The sequence below is a fragment of the Ctenocephalides felis genome, unplaced genomic scaffold (genome assembly GCF_003426905.1).
Source record: "Ctenocephalides felis isolate EL2017-DRISC unplaced genomic scaffold, ASM342690v1 CF-g0.4_SCAFFOLD_01886, whole genome shotgun sequence".
Classification (NCBI taxonomy): Eukaryota; Metazoa; Arthropoda; class Insecta; order Siphonaptera; family Pulicidae; genus Ctenocephalides; species Ctenocephalides felis.
This window is the reverse complement of record NW_020538040.1, coordinates 55,739,454-55,763,750: the sequence shown is the minus strand read 5'-3', so window position 1 is coordinate 55,763,750 and position 24,297 is coordinate 55,739,454. Positions and strand designations below refer to the sequence as shown.

Here is a 24,297-nt window from a genome sequence, read left to right as displayed (position 1 = left end):
AGCTTTTATAGAGCTTATTTAAAAAAACGTTAAATTTATCTTAAAATTAACAATACATCTTATAAACAATTTAATAAACATATCTTAAAAATTATTTTAAGGTTTTGTAAACTAAACAAAGTGCTCACCAAAACAAATAACAATGAAAAAAAATATTTTTCTTATGGATTTTCAAATATGTAAGAATAAGGGTGATTATGGATGTACCATACATCTTTTTCTCTCTATTTTAAATATTGTTGTTAAAAAAATTCCTAACTTTTTGATATATCGGTGGTGATTTTTTACTCGCGCACCTTTAGACCACGCTCTAACCTATAGCAATTTTGATTGATCCTAAACGATGCTTCTGTAAATCTAGGCAAAGAGTAGAAATAATTTTAAAATAATAATTATAAATCTTTTTAATAATCGTTTTCCTATATTTCAGAACCAATGCGACGCCCGTGGAGCCGCATGTCGAGACGGACGATGAAGGAATCGAAAAAGATTCGGATGAGACTTTCAAACGCCGAACGTCACGGGTTCACAATGGAACATGTACTCGAGGTAATGAATTTATTAATTTTGCTATTAATTCTTTTAAATAGTTTTATTATCATTACTTTATTAACTTTCCGTAGGGTAAGTTATAGTAAACGTCCAAAAATTGGAATTCTAAACATTTTGGCATACCTACCTTAGAAGAAATGGATGTATGCGCGTGTGTCTGTGTGTGTGCGTGTTTCTGTTTTGTGTGGATACAATTTCTCATTCACGTTTTCGGAAGCACGGACCATCTGATATGAATAAAAAGTATTATTCTATTTCTATTGATGAGGAGACGTGCTAATTAGTTTCTGGCAAAAGTCGGTCTAGTCGTGTAGGAGACAAGAACAAACAGTGCAGAAAATAGATATTAAGTTTTCGAGAGAATAGACCATCCGATTTGAATGAATCAAAAACCATTCAATTTGTAATAATTGGTAGACTTGATGATTAGTTTTTGGCTAAGACAGCTTCCGCTTCGGAGATACGGCCCAAAAATGCAAAAAATGGTACGTTTGACAGAACGAAGCAACCGATTTGAATGATTCAGAAAACATTTTACTTGTGAAGAAACGATTAGTTTTTGAGGAACGCATTTTTTTTTATTTCAATTTTGTTTTAAATTTGCAATTTCTTTCTTTAAATATCGAAAATATGATTCGGATTTCAATTTGTATTTGAAAGCATTCAATATTCCTCGAATATTATATTACGGTACGGAAAGTTCCAGCAATTTGACTTAAGTAACGATGCCATGCACCACTAGTTTCATCAATAATTGATAATATAAATTTATGGTAGCCTTAACTTGTTTACAAAACTAACATAGGGTAGAGGAAGAATGGTTTCACTTCTACTTTTGAATTTGAACGTAAATCATATTAAAATAACTGAATTAAATGAAACGGAACTTGAATTAAATTTAACAATACAAATCTTACTAATACATGTAACAAATCTAACAACATCAAAATCAAACAAATACAAAAATTATCAGAAGGAAGAAAGTGGCTGAGTTTGAATTTGTATTTATAGATTTCCATAGAATTTATAACAAGATTTCGACATACGATATATTTTACTTTACTCATGTTAAATTATAATTTGGGTTTATTTATAAATTTTTGCATTTACAATAATTACTGACAGTTTTTTCTAATTGAATTTTTATGGAACTTTACAATTTTCGTTTTATCTGCATGCTCTTGCATTTGCCTCTCTTTTTAGGTCTCTCACAATGCAATTTTATGCAGAAATAGAGATAGTTTTTTCACCAAACACATGTGCACTTTTTAAATGATTTTTGATTGTTTCCGATATTTTTATTCAATAAATAACAATTTTATTCAGAAATAGAGATAGTTTTTCACCGAATACATGTGCACTTTTTAAATGATTTTTATGATATTATATTTAATAAATAACAATTATATGATTATTCATGATATTATACTTTCTACATGATAATTACACTTTTTATTTTTCGATATACCCGCTCTAATTTCAAATACCAAATATATTGTTTTTAATCTCAAAGTACGGGTTTTCGAGGAAAAAAAATAGTGGTTCAATGTATGCAGGCCGAAATTTGTACTACAATTCAATATATATAATAAGTATATATAACTACTATAAATAATATCAAGCTTTGTACAAATGTAATGACCAAATATTAGAACAACAAGTTCAGGAAAAGTTTTCAATCATATTCCATTCAACCCTATGATTTTCATATTTACCAGAACAGAGATTTTAATTTAGTAAATAATTTTCATAAGGGGCTAAATGAATCTCTTTCCATACTTTACGACGAAGATCAGATAATAAATTCTCTACATTATTGTTGGATGTTGTAACTTAGTTTTACTGCCTAAATGTAATTCATATCGCAATAAAGTTACTTTTATTATGACATAAGTAAATATTTATATAGATAACTAGAGCTTATATATAAAGTTTTCCGGAAATAAATGTAAGTTATAACATACAGTGTGATGCACTTTGTGTTTATTGCCCGGAATAATTTTATTATGAGGTGCAACGCTATAATTATTTACTTTGTTCGTTGTTTCTCAAACCACTCAATTCCTTGAGTTTTGCAATTCATTGGAATATTAATGAATATTTTTGTCGAATCCTTTATGACCAGGCAACTGATCAGGAATCACGTGATCGACTTTTTAAGTTTTATACCTACCTCCTCCTTGGTGATAATCAAAATTTATTTAAAAAATGTATTTGTTATTAAAAACAATGAAATAATTTTTGCTATTAACAATAAATATTTGTATAATTATTGTCTACATCAGTAATTTTAATATAATAGTAATAAATACTTGGGATTTTGCATGGGATACACAGTTGGGTAGAGTCGCCCAAATATCGAGTAATATTTATTTATATAACTATTTTGCAACTATTTTTGCAATTCTATAGTATTTTTACTAGCAAGTCAATTGAAATAAGTTTGACGATATTATGTTATCAAATCGTCAAAATAAAATTTTGATATAATGATAAATCTTGACGTGTCGTCCATTTTCTGATGTAAACCTAGTTTATATGTTATTTTATTTATATACATATTTATTGTTTATCATATGAATATTAGAAAATGAATGATTAATCGAATTTGTTTTTACATAATTTAAAGATTATTTTGTATTCGTAATACAATAGAGTTACGAAATGACAACCGAAACATTTCGTAGGAGGGTGTTTCTATAAAAGCGATTTCAATGGGTTACATTCTCTATTTTCCAGAGGCTCTCAATTTTACATTGAACATATTATATACTTAACAATATATTTTTTTAAAAAAAACTATGCAATGGACATTTTATAATGTTATATCATTTTTTCATATTTATGGTTCTCATATTTGTGGTTTTTGAATAAGCCTAAAAAATGAATTTGATTTTATTGACTTGATTGAAGTCAATTTTTATATATTTTTAATCGGAAATGCTTATTAATTACTTAAACAAAATGTTTTTTAATACTCAAGATTTTTCTTATTGTTAGTGGTGATAATATTTTCATATTAAATCGTAATTTAATAAAAAATTTAATATGAAATGTTAAATGTGTAAATGAGGTGATTAATAAAAAAAGTGTAAATAAGGTGCAGTATCGAAATTGCACTCTGAGCTTTTCTATCATTTTTAATTTTGTACACTGATTTTTTCAAATGTGTGTTTTATTTATTTCAAATTATTATTATTTTACTCTAATTCATAAAGTATAGAAACATTAAAATTTAAAGAACTCAATAAAACAATGGACTGTATACGTAATTAATGGCTTATTGTTATCTATTAATTTTAGTTTAAAATATCGTTTGAACGACATAAGTCGTCTAGATTTTTAAATTAGCGTAAAATAATATTTTTCATATATAAATTTCTTGTTATATCAAAATTTCGAATTATTATAGAGATCAGTATTAATATTATTCGAGTAAAAATAGCCCATTAATTTTCGTATTTTTAAAAGTATGAGAGAGAGAGATACAGCTAATCCGTATTCAGTAATGGTTTAACAATTTATTATAAAACTACGCAAAATCGATAATTTCTAATATAAATAGTATAAATATCAAATTGATAACGAATTATATATCATAATTCAATTGCAAATGAAAACCAATGGTTTTATCTGGAATTTAATGTCGGTATTTCCGAAGTAATAAAGTTACTTGAACATTTTGCGTCGGTGAATTTGAAATTTATGAGGTCTCAACAATGTTATTATATATCTTACTTTCATTACGATATAAACGCACACGCACTAATATTAATTATTAACATTTGTTTCAGTCTCACTTTTAGTAAAATATTATTTATTTATTGATCATAAAATGAGTTCATTCTTTTGTTACAATCATGAGTGAGTTTGATGGAATTGCTCTGAATAGTCATCAATACTCTTATTTTTCAAGCAGTCGATTGATGAAAATGTACAAAATACAGGACATTTTTTTAGATTTAATTAAAAAATTAATTTAATTTAAGTAGGAAAAGTTCAGGTAATTTTCTCTGCGCTAAATCGTCTCCAAACTAGTGAACTAGCTAGAGAAAATTTATTTTTACTTGCCGTATCAAAATATTTCAGTATGGTGTTATTCTAATTTTAACGAAAAATATGAGGAGTAGATATTAAAACTAATTAAAAGTTGATGATTATATAATTAGCATATAAGTGCATAATTATTAGTCTACGTTTTCGCCAAAAATCTGAAAGAAATTTATACTAGATAGATACTTTGATAGATATATGATATCTATCTGGAAATTGTTTTGATCATTTTTGATGGGCATCTTTGTAATATTTTTAGCAACTTTATAATGTGATAGAGTTTATTATAATTTAGAAAAATGGTTTATAGTTATATTAGTTATAAAAAAATAAAGTACTGGATAATGAGCCGCGTTAAAATATCAAAATTTTATTGTTACAATTTTAAAAGTTCCTAAATTTTCTTTCTTGTTGATTAATTTGATTATTTGCTCATATTGTTCATGCAACTTGCCTCAAGGTAAAAAGTCATTTACACCTATTTTAAATCATTATTTATGGGTATCTATTTATTAATTCATTTCAAATCAAATATAATATTTTTGTTTTTAATAAAATAAATTAATCTTATTATTTTGAAAGATCTTCTTTATTAAAGTGGCTTCTTGCTATCGTTACTTTTCGTCTAAAATTCATCTCTACACGTCTCTTTTAAATCTAATTAATTTAAAAAATGATTAAATACTTGTTCGACTATAATTAATAATGATGAATAATTGATTGTATATTAGAAAGTTATTTTCAAAGCTCGGATTTTTTAATTGGGGAGATCCAGACTACAAAATGCTGTGTATTCAAAACTCTGGCACTAAAGAAATGATTATTTTTTTCTTTGTAATTAATTAATAGTATTGCATGTGTCATGATCGACATGTACGCGGATCTTTATTATTAGTGGAGTAAATGAATTCAATAATCGGCCAGTGATGAGAAAGAAAGTTTTTGAGAACTTTTTCGATAATATCGAAATCATATATAATCATGATTATCATATATTTCATTATACCTACAAATATTTTTTTATTACAAAGTAAATTTTGCAACTATCCTATAAACACAACAAGTAAAACATTAGGATTAGAAATAATGATTTTAAAAATACATAATCATCTGACCATTAACAATTTGACAGTGATTAGGCTATAGTCTTACCTATCAATTGAAAATTAATGTAGAAGGATCTACTTTTTCAATTTATCCCTAATAGAATTCTGGGAAAGTTCTCTGGCAAGTGATGTTAGGTGATCCTCGAGTCGGCTTTTGTACTTCTCAGATTGAGTTCGTATTTTATCGTTTACCGTGCTGATGTTGAAGTCTTTAGCCATCCTGAAACATACTTTGGGACATTCAATTTTGTTTTAGGATTTAAATAATTTAGGATTAAAACTAATGACTTCAAAAATACATAATCATCTGACCGTTGACAATTTGACAGTGATTCGGCGATAGTCTTTACCTATTAATGTAGAAGGAGCTGCTATTTTAATTTGTCCCTGGTAGAATTTTGGGGGAGTTTTCTGAAAAGTGAGGTTAGGTGATCCTCGGGGCGGCTTTTGTACTTGTCAGAATGAATTTGTATTTTATTATTTACCGTGCTGATATTGAAGTTATTATGTATCAACCATCTTGAAACATATTTTGAATTATTCAAAATTTCTTCATTTTAACATTTTTGAATTTTTAAGACGTTTGAGCTTACATTAATTTTAAGCACATGACACATTTTTTATATTTAACCTTATATATTATATTATACTATTAACTCTAAACATTTCAAGATTTATTATTAAAAGCTGTTTGAGCAATAGCTAAATTTTTAAATATTATTATTTGATAGTGGGGTGGTGCCAGGGTTACGATAGTCGTCATGAAAGCTAAACAATACTGATTTTGAGATAGGGTCTAAAGGGAGAATATAAAGTATGTTTGTCCGAAAAAGTTTCCATTATTGCATTGAGTCAGCGGTCACATTAACATCATCATCTGTAGACTACATTAACATCATCTGTAGACTTCATTATATAGATTATTTTATTCGATTTATTTTAATAATACTTGTATACAAGTTGTGACCATTTTTTTGGGTACGGTTGTGACAATCATTTCTTGTCCTATTTGGGTGAAGATTAAACAGATAAAAAAAATCTAACTTTACTATGACAAAATTCGAAACAGAAAGGAAAGGGATAATTTAATACAAGAAAAGATTCAAAGAATTCTTGTTAACTTTGTATAAAAAATATGTTTTGTTATATATTGTTATATTTAATGCATAAGCTTTATTTAGATATTTATGTTGTGTTGCGTTACATATTATTTTTATTAACGACAATAAAAGTCGTTGTAAACCTTTTTGATATTGATTCCTATTGTTTTTAACCTAGTTTTATGCTTTTATACTCGCTTTTTTCTTCTATAATTTGATTTTATAACTAATTCATCGTATTTAAGGACATTATTTTAGTATTTCCACGTAGATAAATGGTCACATTAACGTTTAATTTAATTTTATCACAGCTAACTGATAAATTACCAAAATTATGGCTAATCAAAAAAAGTGACACAATCGTACCCAATCTCCCCCTACTTATAATAAATGAAAATTATGAAAATTACCACTGTTATATACTTAATACTGATAATTATTATGAATATTTCATTGATTAACTTGTTGTTATGTCATTTAAATCCATTCAGAAAATGGGGTTAATTTCTTCATTTCATAACGTTTTACAAATACTATTGATAAATGATAAACTCATTACCAAAATAGTTGAAAATTTGCTACGTGATAAAATGAATTATTTTTTATTTTTGCGGAAGCATTTTTACTTTGAAAATCAAAGCTGTACTCTAGACAGAACAAAAAAAATTTTATCGACACCACTATAATTCATATTAATACGATTTCATCTCTAGAGCATTTGCTTTCAAATTTACAAGTTGAATGTTATAAATTGTTCGATTAAATTTTGATTTGTGATAACTAACATAATATAACAGGTAACAAATGGATTACTGTTTCAACAATGAATTTTTAATTCAATGTACTGGTATGAATGCGTTCTTCGTTATAACTTTTACTAAATGCAATCAATAGAATTGATGAAAAAATCGTGTTATGCCGGTTATTGGTGTCAAGTGTTATATACGACGTGATCAATTTGAATCGCTAAACGTAATTCTTGTTGTTGTTCTATTGAAGAGCTAGTATAGCTGATTTTGAATATTTCATTACGATTTAAATTAGCCAATAATTTAACTTTGCGGCGCTTTATATTTACAATTAAAATGACAAATTACCGTTCAATATGCCTGCTATATTGTAATTATATTATATCGAAACATGCACATAGCATTATAAATATTTATTGGCGCAATAATCAGTCATCGTTCTGAACGACTAATCACTATTATCGTGTTCTCTATAGATGTGGTTAATTTTATTTAACTTTTGATATACGACATATTAAATATGCTGTCTGTATTTGCTAAATTTTATAATTTATATCTGAAGTTATTTTTAATGAAAAAATTATAAAGCAGTTTTATAATAAAATACATATTAGTAAAAATAATGGAATAAAAGATTTTTCGTAGATAAAATCGCGAATGAATAATATGCTTTACATACTCATTATTTTTAAAATTATAAAATTTTAGAATTTTTATAAAATTTTTATTAATATATTTTTTTTAATCCATATTGAATGAATGAATTTTCTACGATTTTTGAAAGGTCGTAAAAACAATTTTATTCTATGAATTTTTTCATAAGTTATTAATTTATGTTTTGAGATTTTAAAGAAAACATAGTCAAGTTTTAATTGTAGAAGTTGCTGAATTTGGGGGTCTCATAAAATTAGCACCTAAAATTGAGGAAAATGATAGAATATTGAAGTTCATTCAAGATTATAAGTTTTTCTTATATTATGATCTAATTAATAATAATTAGCAATAATAATACGAAAATTATTTTTCTTGCATTATTGGGCACATTTGACCCTATTATTACATTTGTAAAATAAAAAATGCGAAATCATAATAAACAGTTAATATAATTTATTAAATTTGTTTATGCGTGTGTTGAGGGCATAGTTTTTTAAAAAAATAGCTGTTACGAAGAATTCTGCGTTAGGAATTTAAATTTGGATAATTTTTAAGATTTTTAAGTATTTTACGAATGAAAATTGTATTTAAGAAAAATGAATATAAATTTCACTTTGAATAAAAATGTCATCTATTCGATATTTCGTTTATTATTTGAGTAAATTAATTTGTCTGTATTAAATATTTTTATAAATATTTGTCACAAGATATTTGCGAATCAAAATGAACAAATTGAATGATTTTAATTATAAAATATTGTAATTTTCAATGTACGAGCATGTCTAGATTTAGATTTTCTAGGAGAGTTCTGATACAGAACCGTCAGTAGTAGTTAGTTCAGACTGCATTTTAATTTACTTTGTACGCAATATATATTATTTTGAATTTCGAATATAATTATGAACAAATGATTGCACAAACAGCCAAAGTGAACGCGTGTCCCCAATTAATTATTTTCTTGTTCTTGTTTACATTCTGGTATGACACTTATGGAACAACGAACGATATGGACTTAACACACTTCGACACAGACTGACAATAAAGATAATGAAGAAATTAAATGATACTGACACATAAAATTTGAATCACAACATTACGATTTTTTGTTACTTTATAATCTTGAATTAAATCCTTGAAAATGGGTAATGAAATACTGACATTTTAATAATACTTCATTCCATTTTAGGTTTTGTTATTGCCCATATGTATAATTTGTTTATTACACATTTTAGTATCTGGATTATTAAGAGATCATACCCTGATAATATGGTTTAAATTGTAGATGGGTAACTCACTCCGGAGTTATCACTCCGATACAACTCCTCCCTCGGAGTGAATCCGAGCGGACTTGTGTCGGAGATTTTGTCATATTCAACTTTCCTAAACTGGTATTAAATCTGTTTTTGCTTTGGGAAGGAAGCGGTCGCTTACTCGTCTCACAGACAGTTTTACGACGTTTTAGGTATACGAGTCAAAATAATGCCATTGTGTATTTTCCAGAAAATACAAAAATTTTACTTTAAAGACACAGAACAATAAAATTGTGTTCAAATATGAATAGCTCAAATGTATAATTTATTGAATAGAGTATTTCGGTTTCAAAGTTGTCGGAGTCGTGGTTAAGCGGAGTCAAATTCTAACCGATTCAGCTTCGGATATGATAAGCCCATATCTAGTTTAAATAATATATACATAAGATATTTTGTATAGAGACAAAGGGGCCGATACTGCCGTATAATAGACCGAGTTATGGTAAGGCCATGTTTGTAATGTTTTGCATATAAAATGGTACTAAAACTGTCGAAATGCTATGTATTTGCTGTGCAGTCAAGCGTTTCGCACGTAAAATCTGACTTCACTCGTACCTTAATATGTCACATCACAAAGATGCACTTTTGATAAGATTCTTTTTTTGATGTTTGTGCATTTTCTAGGATTGATTTTCTATCTAAAACGCCTGACTGCACAGCAACCATATAGCATTTTGACAGTTGTTAGTACCACTTAATATGAAAAATGCTACGTAACATAGTCTTGCCATAAAATTGGTCTATTTTAATGTAATTTACATTCAGTTATTTTTTACATTCAATTATCTTTTTCAATCATTTTGACATCAAGTTTTATCTACTTTGAACACCTTTTATATGAAATATTTGCGCCTGCTAAAAAATACCGATAACAAATTTTATGATTATAACAAAAAATAAATTTTATGATTACAAATTGAAGCACAATTGCGACTGTCTGGAACAAAAATGTTTGAACTTTTTTGATATTCTCGATTTTTTTAAACATTTATAATCGGAATTTGAGAAAGTATTTCATTAGTTTATTTACAAAAAAATGGCATCAAATGATGTATTTTTAAAAAATAATTGTTTCCCAACAATATTAGCTACTGCCAGACCAAATATCTAGCAATTTATAAAACCACTTAGTAATTTTGCTTTTATATATTTTTGAATACATGATGGAAAATAATAATAAAGTAAACATAATGCAGCATTAAATTTAATTCACTATAGGCTAGTATTCTCACAAGTTCAGAATTTATGAAATTACCGTAAAATACATAAAATTATCATCACTCTTTGATGAGATTTTTTAAAATTTTAATTAAAACCAAGGAAAATTAGAGCTACGGCTATTAAGAACTATGTTATTATCATAGTTCATAAAAAATATACAGCGACATTAAAATAATAAAAATATATTTCATATCAATATGTAAATATGTTTCAACTAAGATTGTTTTTGTCGGATAAGAGTCAGAGATTGTATATTTTGTGTTATATTTTCTCAGACAAGAAATAAAACTTTTTATTTCATTAGTTTGATTTGTTTTCATAATTATAGCATATATAAATTATTTTTTGTTTTGCTCTGTATGATAATTTAAATGATTATTTCAGAGTAAATAATAATAAATTATTACATTAACGATATTGAGAATGCAATATGTATGTCAAGAAATGTAGGATATTGGACACAAATATTTATTGACGAATGATGCATATACATGTTTATAATATAAACTGTTAAATTGATTCGTCAAATACTGAATAATACTGTAAACAATTCGTTGAAATCAATTAATGAAAGACAGTGTTACTCAATATTTATTTTATTCATTATTAGTAAATCATTGATCAATCGATATATTATTGTTTTGAATTGAATATAATGTTATCTATAGATTAATAATTATCGATTTTAAACGGAAATACAATGCAAAAATTATATTTTTGACATAAGGCTGTCAATTTGAGAATCAATAATTTTGTTCCTGAAAAATTTGACACATGTGGAATTTTGCGCAATTATAGAGAATACAAAGGTTCCAACGTTTCCGAGTACAAGTGCAAATTTTATGGTTGATAAAAATAAACAATGTTTTATTTCTGAATTTAATGTTTTGCAACGTTATTTTTTGTTTCAAACAAATTTTATTATAAGTATTGTGTAAATTTAAAAAATAACAGAGCATACATTAATTTTACCTAAAAAATTTTTAAGCTAATACATTTTTTGAAATAATTGAGATCAAAGATCAACAGTTCCCTAAAATTTGAGATTATAAATATCGTTTTTTAGTGTGAAATAGTAATTTTTTTAAAAAGTGTTTAGTATTCTCCATTTAATGAATTATAAAAAGTTTAATACTTTGAACAAAAATCAATATTTTCAAGAATTTTATTCTTACAATACTAATTAAATTTTGATAATAACATTTAGTAATGAAACAAATAATAATGAAATCAAGTATTTTTAAATTTTATTGTATTTTTTTGCACATATCAATTTTGTAAATAAGACATTAAAGTCTTGATTAACAAAAATAAATTATAACAAAAAAAGTATTTTTAAATATTAAAGATATTTAATAATAATTTACACAAAAATATAAAATTATATTTAAAACTAAAAATCTTTAAAATTCAAAAATGTCTAGCTTTTCTCACAACTCAATATTTGCTTATGCTTATTATTATGCGATTGCTTATTATTTTTAATTTTTTTATTAATTAATAATTATTTAATTAATATATTACATTAATAATTTGCAATATTTAAAAAATTACTAAAAAGTATTTTGAATAAGTTAATTTTCAATGTATTTCAATTTAATAAATATTCTTAACAATTCCAAGTAATAGGTGATGGGATATTGTAGATCTTTTTTAGCCGTTGACATTAGCATTTGTTTACAATTTTTCTGTCTTTAAACTATTGTTTGCAGATTAACTTTTATGTCATCTTTAATAACTAATTTTGCACCAATTTGTTAATAAACAAAATTTAGAGAATAAGTAAAATTATTATTTTCCGCAAGAGTGATGCTGCTGTACGAAACATCAACAGGCACAACAGCATATTTTAAGATTTTTTTAGTCATTATCAATAAAAATGTCTTGAAATTAATTACGCCTCTAATGAACTAAAAATTACAATGAATAACTAGAATTCTCAATGCTTTAACTCAGTGATGCCGACGCACTACATGTCGTCCATAAATGACACCCGTATACGCAGGTGAATAAGTGGATATTGTTCATGGAACATACTCGTAGCGAAAATAGAATAATTTTTTTTTCAATCATATTTACTGACTTTTAGTAAGATCTATTATTCGATTATAATGTTATATTACATTTTTCGCTTTTAAACCTTTTATAAAACTTTGTTCAATTTTCTTTTTAATTATCTTGAAAAAATCAATTATGCCAAGCAACAGTCAAGAAGTTTTTATATTTTTTTTAATTTTTTGTCGAAATTATTAATGTAAAGTGTGAAACCCGCTTTCAAACTCTTATATTCAGCCATTTTCTAATTCATAAGTGGGCGTCCATTAATCACGTGAGGTTTTTAAAAAATTTAAAAATTTTACAGTTTTATCACGTAACTAAAAATACACATGATGTTTGGTGGGGGAAGGGGGTAATTTTGAATATCGCCATGTATCACCAAGGGGAAGGGGGGTCCAAAAATTCTTAAAAACTCGCTCACGTGATTAATGGACGCCCCCTAACGTTATAGTTAAACCTGGGACAATCCGGGGCAAAAGATCTAAATTCGGAACAAACAATGCTTTTTAAAAAAAGCGCGACGGAATGTGTAAATCCGGGATTGTCCCGGCCAAACCGGGACTTAGTTAAATATGAATTTTATTTTAAGTTTTAAAATTTATGTAAAATATGTTGAATTTTACTGTCTATAATGTGATTAAGTGGGTTTAATTGTGTAAATCCGAAAATAGTTAGTTAATTATATGTTATACTTCATTTAAATTGTTATATCATTTCAGATATGAGATCAGTCTTTCATTCTAACTCCGCTTGATTCACTTCTATTTATTTACGTTTTATGTAATATAAAAATCGTCGTCTAATTTATAAGCTCTTATATCTTGTCTATAAAATAAGAACAATGAAATATTTATTTATAATAATATTTATAATAATCTATTAAATATTTCAGATGTGTACGCAGCATATTGGTTTAGGAGCAGAACCACATTACAAGGCGGTGTGCCGGGCACTTGTGGCAGAAGTATTAGAACTAAGTACCTTTTTAGCACACGTCTCCCAAGGAACCAAAGAATTAGCAGGCGACAATACTTGCTATGAACTAGATCTGCTACATCACACAGAATGGGTAACTTTTCTTTTTTTTGCATATATTTTAAGTGCTATAAGCATTATTTAGTTTTATCTAAATTTCAATCAATTGGTGCAAATGAATGACTGAATGGCGCTTTCGTTGAACGAAGAATTTATATAAGGTTATGGTTTTGATTTTGACAATTCATCAATTTTACGTGTTAGTATTTCTGTATAACTCATTTAAAATAATTTACAAATATGAACTGATTTCACCGAAATTATCAACTATTCTGAATAATAATCTTATTTAATTAAATACTGACCTTTAGCAAATAAAGTATAGTTAGCAAAATTTTAATGAGCATAGAATTAAAAGATTTGGTGTTTAAAAACAATACAAGTTCAGCGATTTATTCCCCATTCTATACTATTTTTATTATACTATTAAATTTATAAATACATTTTGGAAATTTTATTAGATCAATAAAAGAAATCGTTGTATTTATTAATATAGCAAATCGGTATATCTAAAAAGACCAAGATTTGGTGAAATTCTTACACATTCACAAGTTTTTATTCATAATGACACATTTAATAAACGTTTTTACTTTGGCCAAATGCCCCTTATTATATAAAAAATATTTTTTAAATTTGAGGAATCTGTACTCAAATATCGATCGATTAAATTGGCCGCATAATACTTTTCATTATATTTATAATTAGTCAAAAGCTTATTTCATGTACTGTGTGTTGGCTGCAATGACATAAATTTACTCATATTTTTGCAATATTCTAAGTGTGGCTAAATTTCATAAATAACTAATATAGATTTTTTGTAATTTTTAAACAAATTCAGCCCAATCGTAGGATGTCGAGGCGATATCATCAAGTACGTATTTGAATTTTACAATCATTTGTTTTTCTAAAGCATGCACTTTTATATCTCGTAAATTTTTGTTATTTATACGTTTAAATCATTTCTAGCTTTCATAGTTAACAGTTTAAATGAATGAAACTTTCAATATTTCATGAATTGGAAATTTTGCATGATTTATGTTACGATGATCGTAAATCATTCGTTTTGTTTTATTTCTTATATGGAACATTTAAACAGTTCTTTTATGAATTTTGTGTTAGTGTGATTGGTTTTATACATATTTATTCAATATAAGTTAATATATTGAGAAAACATCATCGATCAGAGTCGTTAGGGTTGAATTGAAGAAGTACATGAAGATATGGAAATTGAGGTACAGATTAAATTTTTACAAAATTAAAGTCAATGACTAATATCATAAATGGTTTCAATGTCAACTTTATATAAAATGTTTTAATTGTCAATATAGATTTAGTTAATATTGACAGGATTCACAATTGTGGCAGATATTCGCCTAGTTGTGTAACTTATGTGTCACATATCAATATGATTCGGATTATACTTAATGTTGATGCTTTGACAATAAATATCGTATTTTTATAATTGTAGTACGTTATTTGATCAATGCATCAATTTATAATAGACCTTTATACTTCTGGCTGTTATATGTATTTTAAATAAAGTCTTTTTGTTATTAGTGTATTGGTAAAAAAACTGCTTCAGGCTGCCAAATCTCACGCTTTACCGTTGATTTTGACATTAATTTAGTTTTTGACATGATTTTAAATTTTCTCATTAGATTCGGTGTTCCAAGAGTAATAAATTAGTATTACTTTAGCATAGTTTGTAGTGTAATTCATCGGTAGATCGATGATCTCCTGTCAAAGATGGTCTAATATTCAGAAGCAGAGGTAGCAAACTTTTGGGTACTGCGATACGAAATAGCAATTCAAATGATTATTTTGAGTGTAATATCTCACAAACATGCTTTCAGGCGGCACACCTATTTGAATTAAATAATTGAGTTAATTAATACCAAATAAATATAAAGTAGATTTTCATAGTTTTAGTGATTTTAAATTAGTTGGTAAAATTAGAATTTTAAAAATTCTTTTATACCAAATTATATTTATTTTACATGAATTGGGCTTTACATTTTGTGTTTTTTTGCTCTATCAATTGGCATTTGCGCTGTTTGTTTTAATACTAGTCTTTTAACCATCGTATTTTTACTCTAAAGTAAATTACAAAATTTGATGTGGAAAACTTGTTTCTAGTTATAGGGTTTTTTCTTTGAAAATTGATTTATTACATCCATTTATACGTTTATCAATTTTTAAGGCTCGATTTTGGATGCAAGTGATCAATGAACTAAGGATGGGCGTAAAACTGAAGAAGGTCATCCACAGCCGAGCTCCCATCGAATACGAGATGACACCGTACGAAATCTTGATGGATGACATCAGGTCGAGACGGTATCAGCTTCGTAAAACCTCTGGATACTTAGACGTTCCACACAGGCTGAAGAAAGATGCCCATGCACTCATATTAGACTTTATAAGGTCTAGGCCACCATTAAGAAAGGTAAGATCTATGTAGTTTTTGAGTAAACAACCTTGATCTGGTATTTTATCAGAAATATTTATCAGCAGAGTTGGAATATCTATTTATTTAATTTATCTTTTGTAGAATTGCTTTTTTACCTAAATTTACTTTTTTATTTGCTACTTCTTATTCTTTACACCTCTGCCGGGTAAAGGTTCAATTGGTCCGTTTCACCTCACGCAGGTGTAAGCTTTTATAGAGGTTATATGAAAAAAAAAACTGTTGAATCTAACTTTAAATTAACAATACATCTTATAAAACAATTAAATAACTTAAAAATTATATTAAAGTCTCGTGAACTAAGCAACAGTGCTCACAACCAAAACAAAGAGCAACGAAAGAAAATACTCTTGTAACGGATTTTCCATATTGCAATTTTTCTCCAGATAGCAACGTCGTAAGAATCAAGGCGATGGCTGGTTATGCATATTTTTCCTCTACTTGCAAATATTACTGTTGTTTAAAAAATTCTTAACTTCACTGAATTTTATGATATCAGTAATGAACCTTTTCACCCGCGGACCTTCAAGCCCCGCTCTACCCTATATCCTTCTCTTCATAAAAATGGCAACAATTTTAATTCAATAATTTGTCGTGATGAAGAAAATACGTACACAGTTTGTAATATATCTCAAACTATCATTTGTTGTATTTTAACGGTTTCTAAAACCGTTATAATTACTTACTTTGGCACTGATTATAAAATCTAATACCTAACATGGTAAACAAATAGTTTTTGATGCAAATAAGAGACAATGTTATTAATAAATTATAAATAAAATACTTAACTCTTTTTCAGAACACTTTGCATTTTATAAAGCCCATTGTTTATTTTAACAGAATAAAATAAAAATACATCATAAGTTACGCAATAATGAAACAATAACGATTACAATTATAATTTGAAAACAATAGTGCAATTTATTCGCAAAATGATATTTAATCTGTTTTTAAGACGTTTCGCATATGAACTCGACACTTTCATAATCTCCTTTAGATGAATGATGCAAATGAGCGAATTAACAATTGATGGTATTTAGTACTTGAACAAATTTACGTAACGGTTTATTTGTAAATAAAGACAGCATTTTTAATAAATTAGCATTTTCATTAGCATTCATATTTTGCCACTTGTATGTTAATTTCGCTTTAACATATAACTTAGCTCGATGGAATAATTAATAGGTATTTCAACTACTGCAATTTCCTTTTTCACTTTCGGTTGCTTCATGATGAAGATATGCAAAATGAATAATGATGAAATCTCTTGTCCGCAAATAATATTTACGATGTTTATAATTAATATAGATAATTAGAAAGATGATTGCAATGTTAGTATCTACTCCAAGAAGTAAGAATAACGTGACTAGTTGAAACAAAAGGTAAAAGAGGTTTATACATATGCAGTTTCACAAGAATCTACTATAAATTATAATATTAAGTTACAAATTTAATATTAATTTTCGCGTTGATCAATGAACTTTTTGTAATAAATGCTATATGAACTTTTTCAATTTCTGTTCTAATAACTATTTTTTATATTCATTTAAAAAATTCGATACTTCTCTCTTCTGTCGCTGTCTGTCTTATAATAAGGAAAGTAGAGCGGGCTTAAAGGTCCGCGAGTATAAAGATACACCAACATTATTTCAGAAACAAGCAAAGTATAGAATTTTTAGTGATATTGTTCTAAAGTTATAGAAAAAAGATGTTTAACCAGCTATCATGTTAATTCTTACGATGTCGCTATCAGTAGATATAGGAAAATGTATAAATATTCGTACTAAAAGAATTTTCGTTAGTAGATTTTTTGGTTTTGAGCTCTTGTATTTAGTTTATGATACCTATATATAATTTTTAGGTATAGGTTATTTAAATGTTTTATAATATATTATATATTTATAATATATTGTGATTTTTAAGTTATATTCAACAGTTCTTTTTATATGACTTTTATAAAAGTTTACATATGTGTGGGATAAAAAGAACTAACTAAAACTTTACATAGACAAAGGTGTAAGCAATAAGAAATAGTATATAAAAAAATAAATCACGTTTAAATAAAGCAATTTTACAAGAGATAAAATAAATTAATAGTTATTCAAACTCTGCAGATAAATATTTCTTTCGTAATACTAGATTAAGGAGGCAATTCTGCCGTAACGAAGCTCAGAAAATAGCTCATAAAATAGCTGTCATGACAACGCTCGCTTATCATGGTTCTTGGTATTGAAAATTATGAAAATGTATATCTATTTACCGTGCGATCAGGGGTATTTTACCTTTAAACAAGCAAGGATTAATGTTATGATAAGATTTCTAGATGGTGCAGTTATCATAAGATTATTCATTGCTTGCTTATATGTAAAATACGCCTTATCGCACGGCAAATAGATAGACATTTTCATAATTATCAATACCAAGAACCATCATATTTCATATGACAACGCTATTTTATGAGCTCTGTTACGGTAGAATTTCCCTATAAGGTTATATACAGTGTTTTCTTTGTAAGAAATATGCCAGTGATATTTATATCTACATTGGTTGAATATTATAGTTATTATTTCGTTAATTCGCATTCAAATCAGAGAAATTGAGTCTCAAAAATTCAATCTTCTCTACTGGCTGTTCTTTCTTACCCCGCCCATGCCGTAAAAACGGACATAGACAAATTTTAGAAAAATCACAAAAAACTAATTTTTATAATTAGGAGTTAACTGGGAATTTTACGGAACATAGTTTGGTACTTGTTTGTTTGATACAAGTTGTGTGTTGCCATGTAGTTCATTTATTTCAGACAGTTTAATTACTGAAAATCAAATTAGACTTTGTGTTCTTCACTACCATATACTCAAAATGGTCTACAATATTTTAGTGGATATCGATTCTACTGACATTTTCTGGATTCTATATACTTGAAAATTGATATTGTTGTAGCAAATTTGATAAACTAGAGCAAGTCAATATATTTTCAAGTGTATCATTTGAGAAAAGTATATAACATTGTACAATCAAATGCACTCTGCTCTCTTGTCAAATCAAATATAGCAGCTTTTATTTTCAATGAGCAATATGTATAAAAACACTATAAACAAGTGTTTTTTTTAGTGAATTCTTATTTTTAAAAACCTAAGTAAAAACATGTATTTTTAAGTAATATTTTATTATTTTTTCTCACGGTAGAAATATTGTATTCTCACTAACTGCAATTTGAAGAATAAGCAACAGATTTGTCATATGATATTTTTGAAAGGAATTAAGCAATCACACTGCGTCCCATTGATTCATAATAGTAATTTGGTTCGTTCGCAACGTATACTTTCATAAAATCATATATTTGTATTGTTTGCAAATGATGAGATGCTCAAGTTCGACGACATAATGCATATGCAGAAAGAATCCTGTAACAGATATTGCCCAATAGTAATTGACGTGAATGCACGTAGGTACAAATTACGATCGATATCTGGCTCTCGGTAAAAATTATAATATGTTCTGCTGCGTAATGCAAATAATATTTGCGGAATAGTTCTTAAGAATTTTTTTCTCGGTTCAAATATAAATAGAAAGTTTACTACGCTTTGTGATTATTTTGTAATTAATAATTGCAATGCTAATTCAGTTTAAAACTTGCTCTATTTGCATACTAATATATATATATATATATATATATATATATATATATATAATACATTATTGTTTGGTTAATTAAATTTATCTCAAGTTCAGGGCATCAAATAATTTAACTAATTAAACTATGATACATTTTTTCTTATTTTGGCATCACTTGAGCACTGCTATTATCAATTTTAATTATGAAGTGTTCGTTTATTCATAAAATTGAATACAAATTGGGGCGAATTTTCCGGTAAAATAGACCATAACATAACGTTGTTGGTACTAAAAACTGTGAAAATGCTATGTATTTGCTGTGCGATCAGGCGTTTTTTACATAAAGGCATGTGTTATAAATGCACATCACAAAGATGCAGTTACGATTACATTCTTTTTCAGATGTTTGTCCGTTTTCGATTAGGTTTTAAATCTAATACGCCTGGCTGCACAGCGAACTCACAGCATTTTTACAGTTTTTGGTACCAAGATAGAAGCATAACCATAGTGTTGCCATAACAACTTATGTTATTGGTAGAATTGGCCCCATATACATTCCCGATATATTCTTACAACTATTACTTACAAATTTCGACTATATTTGAAATGAGACTTGCCCAATTCACGAAGGCAACTTTGATCTATATTTTTATCAGAAGCTTTTGTTATATTTAAGGACAACTTGTAACATAATATAAAGGAGTAAATGTAGATGTAAATAATTGAAAACCTTTGTTTTGTGGAACTGACACATTTTTTTTTTATTTTGCCTGATTTGTCCGCAGCTATCATTACAAATCTTACTTTTATAAGTGTTACCGTTTTTAAATATACTCACAAGCATGTAAACAGTTTTGTAAGAAAAATAGTACCAAACGTTTCGATATATAATCATTATTAAATATGGCCTAGTGATTTCTTGCAATCACCAACTTTATTATTACAAGTTATTTATTATTATTTATTAATGTTTTTTTCTTACTTATCTATGTATTCCTATTATCTTTTCCATTTCTTTTTTTATTTGTATTAATTTTGATTTTTAGTGTTTACACTTATAACTTATAGATTTTTGTAGTTATAATGAAAATAAAAATAATAAAAAAATATTTTATATAATATATACCTCAATCATAATCAGCACTACCTATAACACTTTTTACAAATTTGGTCTCATTCGATTCAGAATGATCTGAAGCGTCGAGATAACATAAAACTAGCAAATCGGATTATCTGGGTAACACAATACATTTTTTTTTCAGGAATTTAACAAAATAAGAATAAGTAATAAAATATTCTTAGTACTTTGGTTTTTAAAATTTTGAAATCGGTTCAGCCGTTTTTGACGGCGGCGAAAAGTGAAAAATCGGCTCACATGCACACGTACACAAACACACATCTTATTCCAATGTCGTTTTTAAACGATTGACTTGAAACGTCGAAAAAACATAATATAAGCAAGTTAGATTTTCTGAAAAAAACGAACTTATTTTTGCCAAGTTGAAAATTATATATCTTGTGTTAACATTAATAGCATTTCATCAAAATAAGTTAAGAAAAATCATACATCTTGTGTTATTTATTTATTCGGTACGTTAAGAAAATGTGTTCGCTAACGCACGCCTTATTGTACTGCTCGCTAGTATACATCTATATGCATGAATATCTACCTCGGTACACAAGCACATTGAATTTCTCACTGTCAATTTTTGGAAACCTCGAATTCTCTGAATGAGAGGTTCAAAATCTAATCAAATACTACAACTATACAAGTTGTACACATATACCATATATATATATATATATATATATATATATATATATATATATATATATATATACAGTGGCGTGGGAACCGTGTGGGCTGGGTGGGCTTGAACTCAAAATATGAGATTGTCTAAATTGTCCACTGGCTATCTTCGAGCCCATCCATCAAAAATTGCCTCCGACGCCACTGTATATATATATATATATATATATATATATATATATATATATGTATGTATCTACTAACATTTTAATTCTTAATACGGTATCCAGAAAAATGTAAACAAAATTTGTACTTATTATTAAAATCTCTATAAAATATCCGATAATTTGATGTGCATATATCTAATGATCATTTTTGATCGGCTAAAGCCATTTATTCAACTTTTTTTATTGGATCTTTGAAACTGCTGCACCCGCCTTCCCAAAAATTTAAATACTTTAATTAATTCAATTAATAATAATAATTAATAATAATATTTATTCAATTCAATTAATATTAATTCAATTAATAATAAATTCAATTAATTATTTTTTAAAATCGTTAATCGTATGGAAATCGAAAATTTTGGCATTTACTCCTTATCTTCGAAATACCTGCACCTGCCTTTGCCAAAACTTAATTAACACGTCTCCCTATCAATAGGAATCGAATGTTTCACGTACCATACACACACCCTCACAGACATTATATCTAAGGTATGCCAAAATGTTCAGAAGACTTTGAAACGTAAAGATATATAAACATTATTTTTTTTATTTTTTTTGCGATTACTATAACTTACTCTACGGGAAGTTAAAAATCATAATTACTTTGCTTTTTATTATTCTACAATATTAAAATTCTTACTAACAATAGGTTGAAATTTTAATTGAGTGTAAATAGTGTTGATATGTAATGAGCAATTTGTATCATTCAATTTTAATGTAAATAGTGTTTGTATCATTAACTCTACTAATATCAGATTTTTAATTTTATTTCCAGGTTTCAGAACGGAAGTTAGCGCCGTTGAAAGTAAATCTTTCACCCAGGGAACAACTTCTGCAGTCCATCAAGAGAGGCCGCCAACTGAAACACGTATCCACGCCGCTGAGAGGAGACGCGCCTCGTAAGTCGCATACATTCTTACTTTATCGTTCGCTCTATATTCTTCCGGGTGTAAAAAATCCAAGTCAAGTATATAATTGAATCTGAATGCAGTAGGCTCTCACAGATAATTCAATAACTGATACTAAATCATTTACTTTCCAGTAATTTATACCGTATACTGCTGTTACTTAAAATAATAATAAATTATGATATTTTGGACATTCATTCATAACTATTTCCGAGTATTATATTGATACCTTTCGCGATTTTAATCTATTATCAGACATGGTACAATTTTCTAAAGTAATCTCTCTGTAAAAACAAGGTTAGAGGTTAGAGGTTAAATACAATATTTTTACTTAAAACACAGCAAAAAATTATTGGTATATGATTTATATAATCTTTAGTATCAAAAACATGTTCATGAATTCATAATTCAAGTTATGGCATTGTATACTTCAAAAAGTAAATGATTTAATATTTAGTATTTTATTTATATATTATCTGTGAGAACGTACTGCATGCAGTATTAATAACTTTTATTTCGTCTTGCAGTTATATAATACTATAATAGTAATTTTGAAAATGATAATACATGCATATGTTATATACATGCATAATTTAGTATTAATTAAAAATTAATGGGTAGTACTGCCCTAGGGCAGGTCCGTGAGCCGAGTTAAACTCCAACTCGATTCAGGGAAGAATAGTGTGAGAGATTTCCCATTGCCATTTCACACTGTAGTGCCGGTGATAGGCTTATTCTCAAATGGAAACATATTTAAATTTAGTGTTATAATAATTATTATTATGTATAATAATTATTAGTGATCTCCCCGAGGGCGGATTCATTGTGTAAGAGTAGCACATTATTTCAGTATTCTTTATAGTACATTTTTATATAAATTACTTTGGAAACTTTTGTTTTTAGACTTTTACATTCTGTGTCTTCAATTCCCTTATTTATACTCGAACAATTCGGCGATCATCTGCGTTCTACTTGGTCCTTTACATTTAAATATGAAGTAATGCGATATTTTTAATTTTTCGAAGAAAAAGATTATTTTCATAAAAAAATATGATTTTCGACGTTTTAAGTTATTCTAAAAAGTTTAACACCAAAATTGTAAAATTTATGCATATTTGACTATGTATGCGTGTAAGCCAAAGTTTGACTTTTTTTCAAAAAACCTATTTCAAATAATAATTTAGTGAAACCCTGTGAGGTCTCATATTGATTAATTTTGCGCGACTATCGTAATCGTTTTCGCCAAAACGATTATGCCAGTTCAAAGGCTTTTCGCAAATTATTTGTTACGAATCGTGCTGAATAGCTTTTGGTGAAAATCTTACCGGCTCTGTTTCTTTGTAATCAATTAATACTTTTTTGACGAATTCAACAAAACTTTGCAAGACAATAAAGTCCATGGTCTTAAACAACATTTTGAAATTTTATAGGCCTACGAAAAGTGATTTGATTATGAAAATTTATTAAAATCTGGAATAATGGGCAATATTGAGCC

General features: G+C 27.1%; 1 protein-coding gene across 1 annotated transcript in view; it reads left to right on the top strand.

The window, feature by feature from the left end:
• Positions 1–24,297, top strand: part of LOC113375118 (protein spire-like) — a 502,830-nt gene that overhangs the window by 346,064 nt on the left and 132,469 nt on the right. The window contains exons 5-7 of the mRNA XM_026615068.1: positions 13,696–13,872; positions 16,039–16,281; positions 22,670–22,793. Coding sequence (XP_026470853.1) covers positions 13,696–13,872; positions 16,039–16,281; positions 22,670–22,793 — 544 coding nt within the window. The remainder of the gene's footprint in view (positions 1–13,695; positions 13,873–16,038; positions 16,282–22,669; positions 22,794–24,297) is intronic.